Source organism: Heterodontus francisci, chromosome 6, assembly GCF_036365525.1.
Source record: "Heterodontus francisci isolate sHetFra1 chromosome 6, sHetFra1.hap1, whole genome shotgun sequence".
Taxonomy (NCBI): domain Eukaryota; kingdom Metazoa; phylum Chordata; class Chondrichthyes; order Heterodontiformes; family Heterodontidae; genus Heterodontus; species Heterodontus francisci.
Window position 1 is genome coordinate 95,531,166 of NC_090376.1, and position 19,010 is coordinate 95,550,175.

At 43.1% G+C, this 19,010-nt stretch overlaps 1 protein-coding gene across 1 annotated transcript in view; it reads right to left on the reverse strand.

Moving 5' to 3' along the window:
• Window positions 1-3,591: 3,591 nt before the first annotated feature.
• LOC137371591 (matrix metalloproteinase-20-like) overlaps window positions 3,592-19,010 on the reverse strand; it is a 49,849-nt gene continuing 34,430 nt past the window's right edge. Inside the window, exons 8-11 of the mRNA XM_068034426.1 lie at window positions 14,220-14,347; window positions 7,491-7,647; window positions 7,281-7,381; window positions 3,592-3,689 (exon numbers count right to left, since the gene is read on the reverse strand). Of these exons, the coding sequence (XP_067890527.1) occupies window positions 3,592-3,689; window positions 7,281-7,381; window positions 7,491-7,647; window positions 14,220-14,347 (484 nt within the window). The remainder of the gene's footprint in view (window positions 3,690-7,280; window positions 7,382-7,490; window positions 7,648-14,219; window positions 14,348-19,010) is intronic.

Genomic DNA, 19,010 nt, shown 5'->3' on the forward strand with positions numbered 1-19,010 from the left:
GGGTGGGTGTGCCTCCACCGCACTGGTGGTGAAATGGGGAGCACCATGTAGGAGCACTTGAAAAAGATTTAAGAAATCACTGTAACTGCGCTTGGTCTTCACAGATGTTGGGATGTGAGAGCTCATCACATGAAGGGAATGACTGCGGCTCTCTCAGGGGGTGTGTGCCTGGCACAGCTGACCCACATAGGGGTGCAGCCAAGTGCCAGACTAACACTTGCATGGCACTGGCCCCAGAGATTGCAGCAAATGTGCAGAGTGCATGGTCTCTGTTGTCTGAGCACTGAAGCGATTCTCCACAGGAGAAGAGGGCCTTGAATGTCAAAAAAGGGCACGCACTGGGGCATCATCCCCAATGGCCATCTTGAATCCAATGGAGGAAGAGGAACTGCAGATGGCTGCCGACCAGGAAGGCTGATCCATTGCAGATGGTGAGACCGGAGCACCGATTGAGGAGGGTGAGTTCCTCAAGTAATAGATATGGGGGTAGCAACAGGTGAGCATGAGGGATGGTCGTGTGTTCCAAGTTACAGACGTGTCGCCGAGCTGCATCTAACTCCGTGTCTGGAGTGTTGCGTGGGCCTGATCTTTCTGTTTCTTTCACAGACGACATCTCTGGGGGACATCAGTTCACCTCTGAGAAGGAGGAGGGGGAGGGTACCTCAGAGGGTACAACATCACATCCTTGCCCTGCACCCTCCACCAGCTCAGATACTGTCACCTCGGTGGGCCAATGCACAGGTAGAGAGATTCAAGGCCAGAACCTGTGAGCGGCATCGAAGAAGTGTTGGACCAGCTGTCGGAGGCTGTGACAGCCAAGGTCTTTGACACTCAGATGTCCGTGGGAGACCAGGCTGCTGACGCGCCTCTGGACTCATCCATAAGTTGGCAGATGCTGGAATTGCAGCGTGAGGTGCGTGAAGGATTTGGCGGAGATTCCATGGGGTATGAATGCCCAGAGGTTCATCAAGGCCGCAAGTGCTGCCTTTTCCCTCTCATCTGTGTGAGTGGCCTCCTCCATCAAGAGATTGGCGACTCTCCTGGAAAGCCACATCCAGCATGTCAGTCAGTGGATTCCAGAGATGCAGGCCGAACTGCACGCCATCGCCTTGTCGCTGAGTGCGAGGGATCAGTAGCAAGACGAGAGAGGACAAGGCGTCTGCAGTCTCTACTAGTTTCTCGTCTTTCTAAGGTCAGCGCAGAGGTACAATTGTGCTTACAATAGTGAAGGAGCAACAGCAGTCTCCATCTGGGGACTCCTCCCAGGGCACTCCTGGTGTGGACTCTCTGCCAGTGACATCAGCACCTCAATTTGCCAGGACAACAGAGGAGGCCCCTGTAAGTGTTCAGGAGCCCCTCAACCCAGCCTCAGGCAACCAGAAGACGGCACCACGTAGGAGCACTTGAAAAGGATTTAAGAAATCACTGTAACTGCACTTGGGCTTCATGGGCATTAGTTCAATTTTTGTGGCCTGTTGTGTGGTATAGGAAGCCTTTATTAAATGTCACTTTTTGTTGATGACTCTCAATGTAGCCATGACGATATGCATGTGTGTGAGGTGGTGACTCAGGGGCTGGTTGGGGTTGGCCATGCGTGTGTGCTGGTCAGATGGACTAGATGAAATGCTGTTCACTGGCTGAGTGATCCTGGGCTTCCAGCAGATGTGAGTGGCAGCAGTGAGCCTGCAATGTGATCTTTGGTGGACTAGATGGCTGACATTCTGCAGTTCAGGAGAAATGCCTTAGTATAAAAGATTTTCAGCCTCCCTGGCACCTAAATCTTGAGACCCGCCAAGTGGTCCTGCAGACTGGTCAGGATGCTGTGGCTCTTCTTTGGCCCTCTCCTCACCCTCCTCATCTGAGGATTTGTTGTATGCTACCATGTCTTCAGCAGCCAGGGCCTCCCCCTCTGCAGTGCCAGGTTGTGCAAGGCACAGCAGACAACCAAAATCCGGAGGCCTTTGCTGCTGGACACTGAAGGGTACCACTCATGTGGTCCAGGCACCTACATCTCATCTTGAGAATGTAAGCATCACGACTGCTCCCAGCATAATGAGCACACACCTGTAATATCCGCTGGCGGTAATCATAGACGAGTTAAATGTTGAGGGAATGAAATCCCTTCTGTTTGATGAAGGCCCTTGGCTGGCCACATGCATGCAGTCACTGATTCCTTGGACCAAGGGGAATCCAGCCATAGTGCCGAAACCTCTGCCTCTCTTGGCCTGACTGTCACATCAGTTGGAACGTTGATGTATCGCCTGGCCCTCCTGAAGAGGGCATTGGTCACAACCTCAATGCAGTGATGTGCGGCTGATTGCAAAAAGCCGCACATGTCTCCAGTGGCAGCCTGGAATGAGCCTGATGCATAGAAATTCAGGATGACTGTGACCTTGAGAGCCACCGGCAACTGATGGCCACTCACACAATTAGAGCTGACCACAGCTGCCATCATGTCATACAGAGCTGTCACAATTTCTCAGGACAGTTGTCATTCTGATATCTGGATGAAGGATGACCGCTGTCAATACACACTGATTACTGGGTAGCCTCCTCTCCTCGCAGGTCTTTGTGCTTGGCCCACTCTGTGGCCTTTTGCCACTTTCCCATTACCCAGGCTGCACCTGCAGGTGGACAGCAGGTCGCTGTTGTGCTTGGCTGCCTGCCCGCCTCTCCCTCCTTCTCCAGATCTCCTCCTTTCTGGAGGAACCTCCTCTGGAAAGGATGATGCCCACGGCACCTGCATGCTGAATATATAATGGGGGCATTTTTCCAGTGACTGCTGAGAGGATGTGCAATTCCAACCCCTTTTAAAAAACTCTTTCAAAATGGCCTTGCGAGGAAGACCACTTAATCTAATGGGCCTAAGTGAGCCAACAATTTCTGCCCTTCAACTTTCATTCCCCCTTAATTTGAAGCTTCAACTTCACCAACCCGACTCTTTCAGGTCTTTTCATCTGCCGCCCATTTACTGCTCATTTAAAGCTGCCGAGGCTCCGACTCCCCCCACGCCCCCAATATAGCTCATGCATGTTCTGTAAAATGCTGCATGGCATGAAAAATGCAGTCAGTTGGATCTCCAAATACTTTAATTGGCCTTCAATTGGCCTTTATCGAATTGCGAATGGCGTGTTAATACACAGAACAATGACAACAACATTTTCTATTCACTTGTTCTTTATTTTGAATAGGATATATAGAAATCATGATTTGTGACATGCATTGAATTTATAGATTGCTAGAAAGAAATATTTTGCCCAAAATACCATGAGTATTCAAATCTGTTTTCAATCTATGTAAGCAATGATATGGAAACATTTCCTGCACAACAATGTATATTCATAGTCCAATATATGTTGAAAGTTATTTTTAGAGCTTAAATGTCCTATTAATGTTATAGTACTACAAATTATGCAATAGATTGAGCAATTGAATCAACTGATTGATCAATTTCAAAGTAAAATGCAAGTTAATGGTTAAGCATCATTGAACAGCTAATTTTGTCTTATAACTAAGATAACATATCCACCATCTCCAAGTAATGTGTCATGAATTGGAATACACTGCAGTGTGGTGGCAAAGCGCATTTATTTAGTCACAATCCATCCACGCCTTTGGTTCGTAAAGTTGTATTAAATTAGTTTTCCTGTATTTGTACATAATTGGTCCGCTTATGAGGAAATAATATCCTGTCAATTAAAAACAAGATTATTTATTACTTGCTGAAAGCATAGGAATTATATTTCTTTGTGAATTCCATCAAATTAATGTTGTAACTCTGGCAGGACTCCAGCAGAATATCTTAGAAGCCGACAGGTGCCAGGTTCCCGCTGACTCTGGGAATTTACAGTTGGCTGTATAATGGGGAGAACCTCTGCCTGCTTTCTACAAGAGGGCAGATCCAGAATATGGGGCAAGGACTCCTTATGTTGGGAGTTTCTGCATTCTAACCCAGAATTGATTGATGTAAGGATTGAAACTGATATGCTAAGAGAGATGAGATATATTGGTCAACAGAATGGTGTAAGTGGGTGCCACTGTTACTGTCAGGCCAGTGAAGCAGCTTAAACCCCGAAAGACAAAGTAACTTGTTTTAAAATTCTGGATTGGTTTCCTTACACAGGAATTATGGGCAGGCATCAGATTTCCTGACAGGATGGGGCAGGTGGGCACTGGAGATGCTCCTACAGGATGTCAGCTTGCCCCAAGTTAAATGTGTAGCTTTTCCAGTGACGCTACAAAATTCAGCAAGGCCAATGCTGGAGAGCATCAATGAGTGCAATCCCAGATTAAGGGCCAGATTGAGCCTGTAGATTTTTTGAATCATATCTTGAATTTAAAAGTTCGACAGATAATGTTGTAACTGTGTAATATGTGTAATTAAGGTAGAGAGATAGAGGCTGGAATTTTACACCACCCCAGCGAGCCGGATAATGGCTTGGGGGTGGCACAATTAAACCCGGAGACCTGTAAAGTGCGGGATGGATCCCCAGGCTAGGCAGAAGCGGGTTCGCCATCGACTTTTATGTCGCTGGTGAGCTCCTGTCTGCCCAACGCAAAATCCAGCCCAGAGATTTTTTTCTCTCACCGTACAGATTACTCTGTTCTGCTACTAACTTGCTGAAAGGAAAATAAAATAATTTGCACAAAAATTCCTAAAAGTCTTTGTGAGCAAGTGAGAGTCACAGCTCAGAGGTAGCACCCCCATTTCTGAATCCATGAGTCCATGCTCCACTCCAAGACTTGAGCTGCAGTGCCCCCATCAGAGAATGCTATACTGTCAAAATTGCCCTTTTACAGATGTTATGTTCAACTAATTCACTTGCTCCCAAATTAGTCAGAGAATTTGGAACAATGCAAATTGGGCATGATAGGACTGGAAGATCACCATTTTGGGGCTTACATATAAACACAAATACGTGCATGCAGAACATGCATCAATGTACAGATAACTAAAAACAAATCAGCGCTATTAACTTTAGCCTTTCACTTTAGTCAAAGAGATACTATCAGTAAGAGATAAAACTAAAGCAGTGAACCACATGCTGTCACTATTTTGATAGTTTTTGTTTCAAGGAGTTTCACTACAACACAAATATTTAATACTAGGCTGAATTTTATCAGCTAGAATGGCGGCGAGCTTGAAAAAAGATGCAGCACATGCAATATTTCGCGTGGCGGCTCATTTAAATGGAGTGGCCCCCGATGACTAGAGGGGCAGCCACTCTAGCCCTGGCAATGGCGCCAGTGCCATTTTTTAAGGACTTCAAGCCCTTCAGTAACATTTAAATTTTTAGAGGCAAAGACGTTCAAAAATAAAGTTACATATTTACTAACATTTCCCTCCCCTTTCTCACACTCCCAAGGACTAATCGATTCATTAATTGCCCTTGCACCCCAAAAAAACCTTTTATCAGATCCCGACCTTTCCCCCCTGAACTTTATTAACTTTAACCCTCAACCACTTCCCACCGTCACCCCCCACCAATTGGAAGAGTTTTCCCCACTCCCCCCCACCCCCCTGAAAATTTCACTCCTCCCCCCTCGCCGTAGTGGTCCGCCTCATTTCTCCGTTCGGAGATCCAAAGGTGCGGGAGTTTCAGCAACCGGCTGGAATATCAGCACGGGGCAGCCTTCGCTAGAATGTAAGTCATTAGTCTTTCATTTAAATTTCATTAACATATCTTAATCACGTCTCTGTTGCTGTGCGGCAGGGAGGCCGCCAAGAGGCCTCGCTGCCGGCAGTGGAATATGTCAGGGGGCTTCCTGGCGTCAAGGCCTGTAGCGGGCCTCTCCCGGAAGTATTTTCCAGGCCCCCCCCACCATGACCCCCAATGTCAGGGGCCTTGTTAAATTCAGCCCACTGAGTCCAAATTATGACTTCTGCACTTAGTGAGCAACAGGAAACAAAAGTGAAGATCTATCCGATGGCCTTACCCAGATACCAGTTATAGTTCTAGAGCTCTGAATCTCCAATCTTTATTAACATGCAGATAGATAGATAGAGAATCCTGCGGGTTTCTGTTGTTGCCACCTATTAATCACTCTTGTATGTATGCAAATTACAGACAATTAAATTCTATACTTTGCTGTTAAACACAGAAAATATAAATGGTAGTTTGAAGCAGAAGTGTTCAGTCTATGTTCTAAACCCATTGAATTGAAGCTCCAAATAATTTGGATTTATAGAACTGATGCTTTGAAGTACAAGACAGCAGGTGTTGTAATAATGTGATAAACAAAATGTGTGCCAGTGCAACACTTTTACTTACTATACTAGCCAATCTCCCAGCTCACAGTAAGTGGGAAAAAAAATAGAATTTAATCAGGACAAGAACATTAGACTTTGTGAAACATTATGTATTATCCATTTTCTAATAGATAGATGTGCTTTTCCTAAGCCTGTAAAATCTAGTTTCTCTAAAGTCATCAGTGAGTGTTTTCATTTATTACGAGATTCTGGGGGGAGTTTTAACCTATGCTGCCTGGCGGGAAACAAGCAGGAGAAGCGGCCATAGCTTCACACTCCATTAAAGTCAAATGGAGAGTAAAATCGGATGGGAGGTAAAACCGAAATGAAACCGTTCTTATCAGTTGCTTACTTTATGGGTGAGGTTAAAATTATCTCCTCTCTCGCAGGTAATTTGTATTTTTGAAGAGTCCCTTTGTTCCTTTATACATCTTTGAAGTGCGACACAAAAATGTGAATGAGACTCTTGAATTGTCACATAATAGGAAAGCCACGCTAAATGTACAATTTTTATGTTATACATATGTAGCAGATAGAGTCCAGGATTCTGAAAAGTATATGACAAGAGAGAAAATGATGTCCTTATAAGGTGACTTGATGGGGCCAATTTTGTGAGGCTCTGCTGCTGGAATGGAGCCTTGTTTTATCGGAGCACGGAATGGAGAAAAAAAAAAATTTGTTCATTGGATGTGGGCATCGCTGGCTAGGCCAGCATTTATTGCCCATCCCTAAATGGTTGTAGGATCCCCTGATTTGTGATATTCTTCATTTTCCAGTGATAAATATTTAGTTTGCCCTCTATGCCAGATTCTGTATTCTATGTTCTAATAGAAATGGGTTTTCCCCCACAAAACAACTGTCGTTATATTCTTAATGTAGAGAGATCCATTCAATTAAGAGCTTCTGAATTAAAAAAGTAATCCTTTTAAATCTCACTGGTGAATCTTACTTACATCTTACATATTGTTATTTTTATTCTACTGCTGTTATTAAACTATAAGTTACCTTTCTCCGCCAAATGCACACTTACCACGATACTGAAAAGCTGCGTCCACATTCGAGATTTCTTTAAAGAAGTCTCTTATTAAGTGTGGGCTTCTACGGCTCATTTGATTTCTACGTACATCGTAACTAAATAAGAAAGTACATGGTATAGTATGGTAAGATCTCCAGGGAAACACACAACAAAAAAAGCATCAGAAAATGGGTTAAAGATAGGAAAGGTTATGAAAGCACATACCTCCAGAATTGATCTCCCACAAAGAACAGTATCCAACTGCGTCTGGCTTGCATTGCGGCATCTATTTGGGTAACATCGCTTGGAAAACCTAAGTCAGAGATGGGCCTTGGATACCCTGAGCTCAGAACAGTTCCACTGAAACGCCAGTATTGAGGTCCTGCAAGGTGAACAGCATTTTATTTTAAACATAAGCACAAAATGATTGGCCGGTCCTATCACCCAGTTTTATATCACAACAGACCTTACAATGTTATATATAATTGTTGATACTCATACGCTCCAATTGCTTGGCCTTCAATGCTGCCACACAAACATAGACTGCTGTTGTGTTAACAATATTTGGTATAACCCATATAATGACCAACTATGAGGAAGAGCATCCTTTAATAACTTGAAAATTATTACTGGAAGGAAGACTATGATAATGTTCAAGTACTAAGGTCGAAAGGCTATTTTCTACACCATTTGTTTTGTTTCTATGCATTACACCAGCAGCATGATGCACATGCAGAATCCAGCCTGTTGTATATTTTCTACTGGTTTACAAAGCTACTTATTAATACATAAAATGTCATCTCAACTGATCCCACACTCAATTTCATGTCAATTAGTTCATTATTATTTCCCAAAAACGGTGCCTATTTTGTTTCAATGGTGCTGTAAATCATTGCATCCAATTTAGGAAGTTTATTCCAGGGATTAACTCAAGATGCTGTGCATCCATCAACATCCATGTGGTGAAAACACTGATCCACAGTACGAAGCCCCACTGAAACTTCAGTATTGTGGAAGTGCTGAGATACTGAACGGCAGAGTGAAAAGAGATTGAGATGAAACAGAGAGGAAAAGGAAAATGTGAAGAAAAATATAGCGAAGAGTGGTGAGGGGAAGATGATGACGGCAGGAGAATAAATCATCGGGTCGATCTGTACCACTGCATATTTATATGGAGATGATTATTTGCCAATCTTTGCACTTGATTATGTCTGCATCACTGATTGGCTGCTTGCTCACATACCGATCTGCACAATCTATGGAACAGACTTCCTGGGGAGATGATGGAGGCAATTAGTATTGATTCATTCAAATGCAAATTAATCAGATTACTTTCAGAAAATAACATTTTGGGACACAGTGCCTGAGTAATTTGAGACATGGGGCTGAATTTTGCAGACCCCCTGATGTTGGGGGTTGTGATGGGGGGGGCCGGAAAATGCCTCCGGCAGAGGCCCACCGCAGGCCTCTACGCCAGGAAGGTACAGCCCAATATTGCCAGTGATGGTGAAGCCTCATGGCTGCCCTCCCGCTGCTCAGCAATGGGAGCCAAATTTAAATATGTAAATTAATTTAAATGAATGAATAATTTACCCTCTTGCTCCCACAGTCTGTTGCGGTGCGATATTGGTGCTGGTGGCCAGCACTCCCGCACCTTCAGATCCCCGTCTGGGGATCTGAGGTGGAACACGAGTGGGGAGGGGGCAGCAGCTAAGTTTTTCATTGGGGGGGGGCGGCGGGAGTGGTGTAGGGCATGGTGGAAAGGGGTAACGTTTAAAATTTATGAACTTTAGTGGGGGAAGGTCAGGTGCACAAGGTAAGTGTTTTGGGGGTGAGGGCAGGTAATTAATTCTATGGTTATTTGGGGGTGGGAGAGGGTCAAGATCAATTTATTAAATTTTTAAAAATCACTATTTTGTTAAAGATTTAAATTGAAACGTAGGGCTCAAAGCCCTTTAAAAATGGTGTCAGCGTCTGCACAAAGGCAGTGAGCTCCTTTTAAGTTCCTTTTTCTGGTGCAGAGTGAGCAAATGTATTGTGCTCTGTGTTACTGGAGCAGATTTGCAAACTTTTTGGATTCACAAGGGAATGGTGCTGGATCTTGACAAGGTGCTCAGAGGAGTTTGAAAGCCTGTCAGATGAAAGTCCGCTTCAGTAATAGGGGCTATAGTTGTAGCATCTCTTGGGCTGTAGCATGAATTGGAAATGGAACACAGGCAGCAGGGAGAGAGGAGAAGGGCTCTCAGTAGAAGGCCATACCCATCAAGGGTCTTTAGGGAGCATTTCATCTGCTTCCACCTCAGCTAGGGGTAGTATGTGAGTCACCTGTGTTTCACCAAGGTGGTGGTGCCTGAACTGTGCCACCTCCTGCAATCTGACCTGCAGCAGGGTGAGTGCAGCACTGCCAGTGACCTTCAAGATCATCATCTCCCTAAATTTCTACACCAGTTGATTGTTCCAGTCGGGAGCAATGACATCAGCAACATCTCAGAGTTCACCATCCATCACTGAATCAGGGAGGTGACAAAGGCCCTGTATAGAAGGAAAGGGGACTTCATCATCTTCTCATTGACCAGAGAGAAGCAGGAGGAGACAGAATGTGGATTTGCCAAGCTGGCGGGATTCCAAATGGTTCAGGGTGCAAACAACGTCAAGCATGTGGCACTGTGGGCCCAACAAGTTAATGGGGGGATGTTCTATAACCACAAAAGCAACCGATCTATTAACAGCCAGTTGGTGTGCGACCATGACCATGGCTGATGACTCCCGCCTCTGCCACATGACTGTGTGAGGGCAGCGCACCTCCATTGACAGCCATGCAGCAAGCAGGAATATAATAAAACAAACCATCCACATTCTGAAACAACGGTTTCACTGCCTGGGCTGCACGACAGAGTTCTCCAGTACACACAAAGCCAATTTACCTATCGCCTGCAAGTCTTTGGCTGTGGGAGGAAACCAGAGCACCTGACGAAAACACACGCAGTCACAGGGAGAACTTGCAAACTCTGCACAGGCAGTACCCAGAATCGAACCTGGGTCCCTGGAGCTGTGAGGCTGCAGTGCTAACCATTGCGCCACTGTGCCACCCAAGGTGGAGTATCTGAATGTTAGGCATAAGTCCTGATTGCTGATGGGTAAGTGATGTGGCTGTGGTCCATTGAGCAGTGTGAGAGATTGGTGGTGCAGTGAGTGGGAGATGTCCTCTAAAGATGCATTCACTGACCTTGACCACTTGTGTGAGGTCATTGAGTTTTTTCCAGTGCCGCAGCCTGGTTCTTGGAACCAGACTCTGAGAATTAATGTTCCTGGCCATCTGCTCCCATACCTTCTCAGGGTGTGCCTTGAGGACCTTTAAAAGGGGCTGTTTTCCTTTAAGATGTCCTGGCTAACTGTACATCATGCCAGCCACACACACACCTGGACCCCCTGCTGAGTGTACAGACATTCAGCCACGCCTTTCACACTGGGTTGCACTCTGAAATCATTTAGATGCGCAGGCAGTGTGAATTTTGCCAGCTGTCCGCTTCAACAGGACCAAGCGTGGGTTAATTGCACATTGTAAACCCCTCACCCGATATCCAATCTTTCCCACATGGTTTCCAAAGCTCTCCATAGCTATGGTTTTCTTCATGTCATTTCAGGGTTTGTTTCAGGCTAATTGATGGAAAATGATTGCGATGACTAGTCAACCACTCCATTATCATTGTGTCATGTCACTACCAGGATGGCAGAAAGCAAACCAGATGGACTGTCATCTTTTTCACCTAGAAGTTCTTATGTTTCTATATTGATAGAATACTTTTATTTCACAAGATCCTTAACTTTGTTTAAACGCCTTAAAGATACATCTTAAAAGTATGTAAACTGCATGTTCTCCGTTGACCTGCTGTACAGGAGAATCAAATGGTGGCATTTGAATTACATTCTCAACAGAATTGCTCAACATTTTCCATATTGTCTTTGTGCCACAATTTCTATCAGAGATGCAAATCTGGCATATGATATAGACTGCAGTCACGTCTTGATAATACAAAGTAATTCTGTGTACTAAACAGTTGAATTATCCAACAATTTGAATTAATGCAGCTAATATAGCAAAGTGGGAATTTAATGTTTAAAATGTGAATTATCAGACAATTTCAACTAAACAACTTTGAACTAAGAGTAAACACAAGTAGCCAAATTCTCCTGGAGTAATAAAGATGAGTTCAAAATACACAGTTTTATTAATGCACAAATCTGCCAGCAAGGGGATTAAAAGATCCACTGTGAGTTGTGAATCTCCAGAACTTGGTCAGTTCAAACCACTTGGCAATTTGCTTCGCACAAATGGCACCTCCCTCTTAGACTCCCTGTTATTTTTAAGTGCTTGTTGGATTTGCAGATTAATTGACCATTAAACTCACTGCAAAAAATTAGGGCTCATAAATAACAGCCTAAGTACATTTATAATAATATTGTACTTGTTAATGCTGTGCCAATCAATCTCTCCAGCCCAGAAAGGGAACAATTTAAACTGTTGAGTCTCATTTCTGCTTGGAGTTAATTTTTCTTAATGATGTTAGACATTGTAAATGTCACTAATGTTCCAGATACCCTCACCATGCCATTATCAGCTGTCACTTCCAGCAAATTATAATGAAAATTATATTTGAGCTAAATGGTGAAGGCAAAAGTCGAAAGAACGTATATTCCAGTGAGGTTTGACCCATGCGTTATGCTTGATTCAAGAAAAAATTCTGTACAAAAATGCAATCAACTGTAGTTGGTGTATGAAATATTACATAGTTTACAGCAACCATACATTCCTTCAAGGCACAAAAATCCCAAAATTAAAGGCAGTCAACTGTGGAGAACAAAGGAAGTTAAGGATTGTATAAGATTAAAAGAAAAGGCCTATAAAGTTGCCAGAAATAGTAGTAAACCTGAGGATTGGGAGGATTTTAGAATACAGCAAAGGAGAACAAAGAAACTAATAAAGAAAGGGAGAATAGAATATGAATGTAAACCAGCAAAAAATATAAAAACGGACTGTAAAAGCTTCTACAGGTACGTAAAAAGGAAAGGTTTGGCTAAGGCAAATTTGGGTTCATTACAGGCAGAGTCAGGAGAATTTATAATGGGGAATAGAGAAATGGCAGAGAAGCTAAATGATTACTTTGTGTCTGTCTTCACTGAGGAAGATACAAGAAATCTCCCAGAATTAGAGATCCAAGGGATTAGGGGGAATGAGGAATTGAAGGAAATTAGTATTAGTAAGAAGGTTGTATTGGAGAAATTAATGGGACTGAAGGTTGATAAGTCTCCAGGACCTGATATTCTACATCCCTGAGTGTTGAAAAAGGTAGCTGTGGAGATAGTGGATGCATTGGTGATCATCTTCCAAAATTCTGTAGATTCTGGAGTGGTTCCTGCAGATTGGAAAGTCGCAAATGTCACCCCACTATTTAAGAAGGGAGGGATAGAGAAAACAGGGAACTGCAGACCTGTTACCCTTACATCAGTCATTGGGAAAATGGTAGAGTCTATTCTAAAGAAGTGTATAAATGGACACTTGGATAATAATGATCTGATTGGGCATAGTCAACATGGATTTATGAATGAGAAATCATGTTTGGCAAACCTGTTGGAGTTTTTTTGAGGATGTTACTAACAGAATTGATAAAGGTGAGTCAGTGGACATGGTATACTTAGATTTTCAGAAGGCTTTTGATAAAGTCCCCCACAGGAGATTGGTTAGCAAAATTAAAGCACATGGGATAGGAGGTAATATTACGTACTGGTTAACAGGCAGAAAGCAGAGAGTAGGAATAAATGGGTCATTCTCGCATTGGCAGGCTGTGACTAGTGGGGTACCGCAGGGATCAGGGCTTGGGCCCCAGCTGTTCACAATATATATTAATGATTTGGATGTGGCGACCAAATGTAGTATTTCCAAGTTCGTGGATGACACAAAACTAGGTGGAAATGTGTGTTGTCAGGAAGATGCAAAACGGCTTCAAGGGGATTTGGACAGACTTAGTGAGTGGGCAAGAACGTGGCAGATGGAATATAATGTGGAAAAATGTGACGTTATTTACTTTGGTAGGAGGAATAGATGTGCAGAGTATTGCTTAAATGGTAAGAGATTAGAAAGTGTAGATGTACAAAGGAACCTGGGTGTCCTCGTCAATAAGTCATTAAAAGCTAACATGCAGGTGCAGCAAGCAATTAGGAAGGCTAATGGTATGTTAGCCTTTATCACAAGAGGATTTGAGTACAGGAGTAGTGAAGTCTTGCTTCAGTTGTATGGAACCTTGGTTAGACCGCATTTGGAGTACTGTGTGCAGTTTTGGTCCCCTTACCATAGGAAGGATATTATTGCCATAGAGGGAGTGCAACGAAGATTCACCAGACTTGTTCCCGGGATGGCGGGACCGTCCTATTAAGAGCGATTGGAGAAACTGGGCCTGTATTCTCCAGAGTGTTGAAGAATGAGAGGTGATCTCATTGAAACCTACAAAATACTGAAAGGGATGGACAGGGTAGATGCAGGTAAGATATTTCCCCAGGTTGGGGAATCTGGAACCAGGGGGCACAATTTCAAAATAAGGGGGAAGCCACTTAGGACCGAGTCGAGGAGAAATCTCTTTACTCAGAGGGTTGTGAATCTTTGGAATTCTCTACCTCAGAGGGCTGTGGAAGCTCAGTCATTGAGTATGTTAAAGCAGAGATTGACAGATTTCTAAATACAAATGATATAAGGGGATATGGGGATAGTGTGAGAAAAAGGCATTGAAGTGGATGATCAGCCATGATCATATTGAATGGCGGGGCCGGCTCAACGGGTTGAATGGCCTACTCCTGTTCCTATTTTCCTATGTTCCTATGAGCATCATGCATCAGAGACAATAGACTATTACTAACATGGTAATAGATTTATTACTAAAAAATAAATAGGAAATGTGTAACCTGTAAAAAAGAAAATAGCTCTTGTCCGTCTCCAGGAGAAGTCAAAGGCAGCATCAATATTGGACCCAAGACTTGGCCATGTGTCTTCAACTGGAATTACCTCTGAAGACCTTGCGTTCTTATAGGACCTATACAACAATAAAGAAAATTGCATCAGTGGTTATCCTGGTTTGATGAGATAATTTTCTACCTATGTGCTGATGCCTGGAAAGCTCAACTGCCGTCAAAACCCTTTCCTTTCCTATCCTGAGTGGCGTGAAACAGGGCTGTGTTCTCGCACCCACACTTTTTGGGATTTTCTTCTCCCTGCTGCTTTCACATGCGTTCAAGTCCTCTGAAGAAGGAATTTTCCTCCACACAAGATCAGGGGGCAGGTTGTTCAACCTTGCCCGTCTAAGAGCGAAGTCCAAAGTACAGAAAGTCCTCATCAGGGAACTCCTCTTTGCTGACGATGCTGCTTTAACATCTCACACTGAAGAGTGCCTGCAGAGTCTCATCGACAGGTTTGCGGCTGCCTGCAATGAATTTGGCCTAACCACCAGCCTCAAGAAAACGAACATCATGGGGCAGGATGTCAGAAATGCTCCATCCATCAATATTGGTGACCACGCTCTGGAAGTGGTTCAAGAGTTCACCTACCTAGGCTCAACTATCACCAGTAACGAGGCGGCCAACATCCCCAGCTTATACACACTACTGAGTCAGCGGTGCTTGAGATGGCGTGGCCATGTGAGCCGCATGGAAGATGGCAGGATCCCCAAAGACACATTGTACAGCGAGCTCGCCACTGGTATCAGACCCACCGGCCGTCCATGTCTCCGCTTTAAAGACGTCTGCAAACGCGACATGAAATCCTGTGACATTGATCACAAGTCGTGGGAGTCAGTTGCCAGCGTTCGCCAGAGCTGGCGGGCAGCCATAAAGACGGGGCTGAAGTGTGGCGAGTCGAAGAGACTTAGTAGTTGGCAGGAAAAAAGACAGAGGCGAAAGGGGAGAGCCAACTGTGTAACAGCCCCGACAAACAAATTTCTCTGCAGCACCTGTGGAAGAGCCTGTCACTCTAGAATGGGCCTTTATAGCCACTCCAGGCGCTGCTTCACAAACCACTGACCACCTCCAGGCGCTTATCCATTGTCTCTCGAGATAAGGAGGCCAAAGAAGAAGAAGATGTGTTGATGCCTGGAAAGCTCAACTGCCGTCAAAACGTAATCAGAAATGACCTCAATATGCTTTCATTTATCTTAATGGGGGAAAAATTACTGTTAATGCTATGTATAGCAAAGTTGTAAACATCTTGGTCAGGAGTTTCCATGATGTTGCGCTGTTTTTTTCAGTACAATTCACCTGTAATTGGCCAAACCAATGCAAAAGAATGAGGAGTTTCAAATGCATATTTTATCCAGCACAAGTGAAGTTCTGTAATATTTTGCACTAACTTAAAAACATTGTGCTGGAAGCCAGCCCCGCCCACAAAACTGGCCACGCCTCCAGATTGAATTAATCAACAGTGCGAGTTTCTGCTAATTGCCCCTCTTTATGGGACTTCAAAGAGGTTCTTAAAATTAAGCTTGTTTTATGCATAAGGACATGAATAAGCAGATTTGACAAACATTTAGATATTAAAAATCTTAAATTTACTAAGAAACTTACCAGTGTACACAACTGTAACTAGCAAATAGTTCTGTATAATTTTTACATTCCATTTACAGTTGGTTAGAATCAGATTACTCGCTAGGCATTTTGATTCAAAATACTCATTTTGTGTGGGAATGCATTTTCAGCTAATTGCACCAGGTTTCAACTCCTAAATGTATTAAGGAATACTTTAATGCAAGCATTAAAAAAAGATAGTAGTCTCCAAAATGCTGACTGTTTGCATTGGATCATGGAAGATTTTTCTTTCTGTGATATACCAATTAGCATGAGCGGAAACTTGAGCAAAAAGAAAACTTCTGAAAACTGTCACAATATTGGGTGCAATTTGTGCCCGGATTGCTGATTGCGCCTAAAGTTGAAAATCTTGGCTGTTATTTTTAAATACACCTTTGATGTTGCTATACATAGAAATCTTCCCCCAGAAATGACTCTATTGCACATAAAAAATCTGATTCAATTTTCAATAGCCTCATTTAAAGAAAGCTCAGTGGCAGAAAAAATATATTTAAAGATAAAAAGAGCTCAATTACTAGCAATCTGAATGAAAAAAAAATTCTGGAAATACACAATAAATCTATAAGCATTGGAAAAGGTAAAAAAAACATGTTTAAACTCTTCATCAGTTGTGGACCCTTCTGGCAAATAGCAAGTTACTGTATTTTTAGCAATTTGATTCTTCATAGCAAAAATGTTGCAATGTTTTCTGGATTGCTAGCAGTTACTTGTATTCTTTTCACTTATATACCATGTAAGACCATGGTCAAATATGTTATTAACATCCGATGGCCATTATTAGGTTTATCGGTGGAAAGGGGGAGGTAGTGGCCCTGAGGTTAGACTACTGGAATTCCCAACCCATTCCCGCTCTGATCCCATCCACTGCCTGGTGCTTCCCAAGGGTGACAAGCAGTCTCAGCCGGTACCTCATTTAATGATACAAATCAGAGACCTATGGTATACGTAGGTCCCTGTTTGCAATTTCTAGATAAGTGATCCACACTTTGTCCATTTGTTCTGAGCAGTGTGTGGTCTATCTACTGATCCTTACAGAGACCACTGGCGGCCACCCATATGAATATATGAATTAGGAACAGAAGTATGCCATTTGGCCCTTGAGTCTGCTCTGCCATTCAATAAGATCATGGTTGATCTGTTTGCATCTTGAATTCCACATTCCCACCCATCTACCTCCGATAACCTTTGATTCCCTTGCCTAACAAGAATCTATCTACCTCCGCCTAAACAATATTCAATGATCCAGGTTCCACACCTTCTGAGGCAGAGAGTTTCAAAGTCACACAACCCTCTAAGAGAAAAAATTTCTCATCTCTGTCCTAAAAAGGCATTCCCTAATTTTAAAACAGTGCCCTCTCGTCCTGAACTCACCCACAAGAGGAAACATCCTTTCCACATCCACCTTGTCAAGACCATTCAGGATCTTATATTCTTCAATCAAGTCTCCCTTCACTCTTCTAAACTCCAGTGAAAATAAGCCCAGTCTGTCCAACCTTTCCTCAATAGACAACCCACTCATTCCAGGTATCAATCTAATAAACCTCCTCTGAACTGCCTCCAACGTATTTACATCCTTCCTTAAATAAGGGGACCAAAACTGCACACTGTATTCAAGATGTGGTCTCACCAATGCCCTGTATAACTGAAGCATCACATCCTTCCTTTTATTTTCAGTTCCTCTCATAATAAAGGCTATCATTCCATTAGCTTTCTTTACGACTTGCTGTACCTGCACACTAACTTTTTATGACTGATGCACTAGAACACCTAAATCAGTTTGCACCTCAGAATTCTGCAGTCATTCTCTGTTTAAATAATACTCTTGCTTTTTTATTCTTCCTGCCAAACTGAACAACTTCACATTTTCTTGCATTATATTCCGTCTGCCAGATTTTTGCCCACTCAGTCAACCTATCTATATGGGTCTGCAAATTCCTTATGTCCTCTTCACAACATACTTTCCTACCTAACTTTGTGTCATCTGCAAATTTAGCTACAAAGCCATTGTTTCCCTCATCTAAGTCATTGATATAAATTGTTGAAGTTACTGTGGGACTCCACTCGTCACATCATGCCAATCAGAAAAGGACCCATTTATGCATACTCTCCATTTTCTGCCAGTCAGCCAATCTTCTATCCATGCTAATATGTTACCCCCTACAGCATGAGCTCCTACTTTGTGCAAAAACCATTTTTATGGCATCGTATCAAATGCCTACTAGAAATCCAAGTTCAGTATATCAACAGGCTCTCCATTATCCACAGTGCATGTTACTCCTTCAAAGAACTCCAATAAATTGATAAAGCATGATTTCCCTTTCATAAAACCATGCTGACTATTCCCGATTATCTTAAGTTTTTCTAAGTGCCCAGCTATATCCTCCTTAATGACTGATCAAGCTAACTGGCCTATTTTCTGTCTCCCCCTCTTCTTAAATAGAAGGGTTATATTTGCTACTTTCCATTCTGATGGAACCTTTTCAGATTCTGGCAAATTTTGAAAAATTAACACCAACGCTTCTGCCACCTCATTAGCCACCTGTTTTAAGACCCGAGGATGAAGCCCATCAGGACCCAGGAACTTCTCAGTCCACAGCTCCGTCGGTTTGCTCAGTACTGTTTCCCCGGTGATTATAATTTCACCAAGTTCCTCTCTTCCTTCCACCTCCTGATTTACAGCTATTACTGGAATGTTTTTTGTATCCTCTATAACAAAGACAGAAGCAAAATATTTGTTCATTTCATTCGCCATTTCCTTAATATCTTACTCTTTTCCTTTTTAAATACACACTCACTTTTGGTCTCCTTATCTGAGGAAGGATATTCTTGCTATAGAGGGAGTGCAGCAAAGATTTACCGGACTGATTCCTGGGATGGTGGGACTGATTGAGTCGGTTAGGATTATATTCGCTGGAGTTCAGAAGAGCGAGGGGGGATCTCATAGAAAACCTATAAAATTCTAACAGGATTTGACAGGATAGATGCAGGAAGGATGTTCCCCATTGTGGGGGAGTCCAGAACCAGGAGTCATAGTCTAAGGGTATGGGGTAAACCTTTCAGGACTGAGATGAGGAGAAATTTTTTCACCCAGAGAGTGGTGAGCTTGTGGAATTCACTACC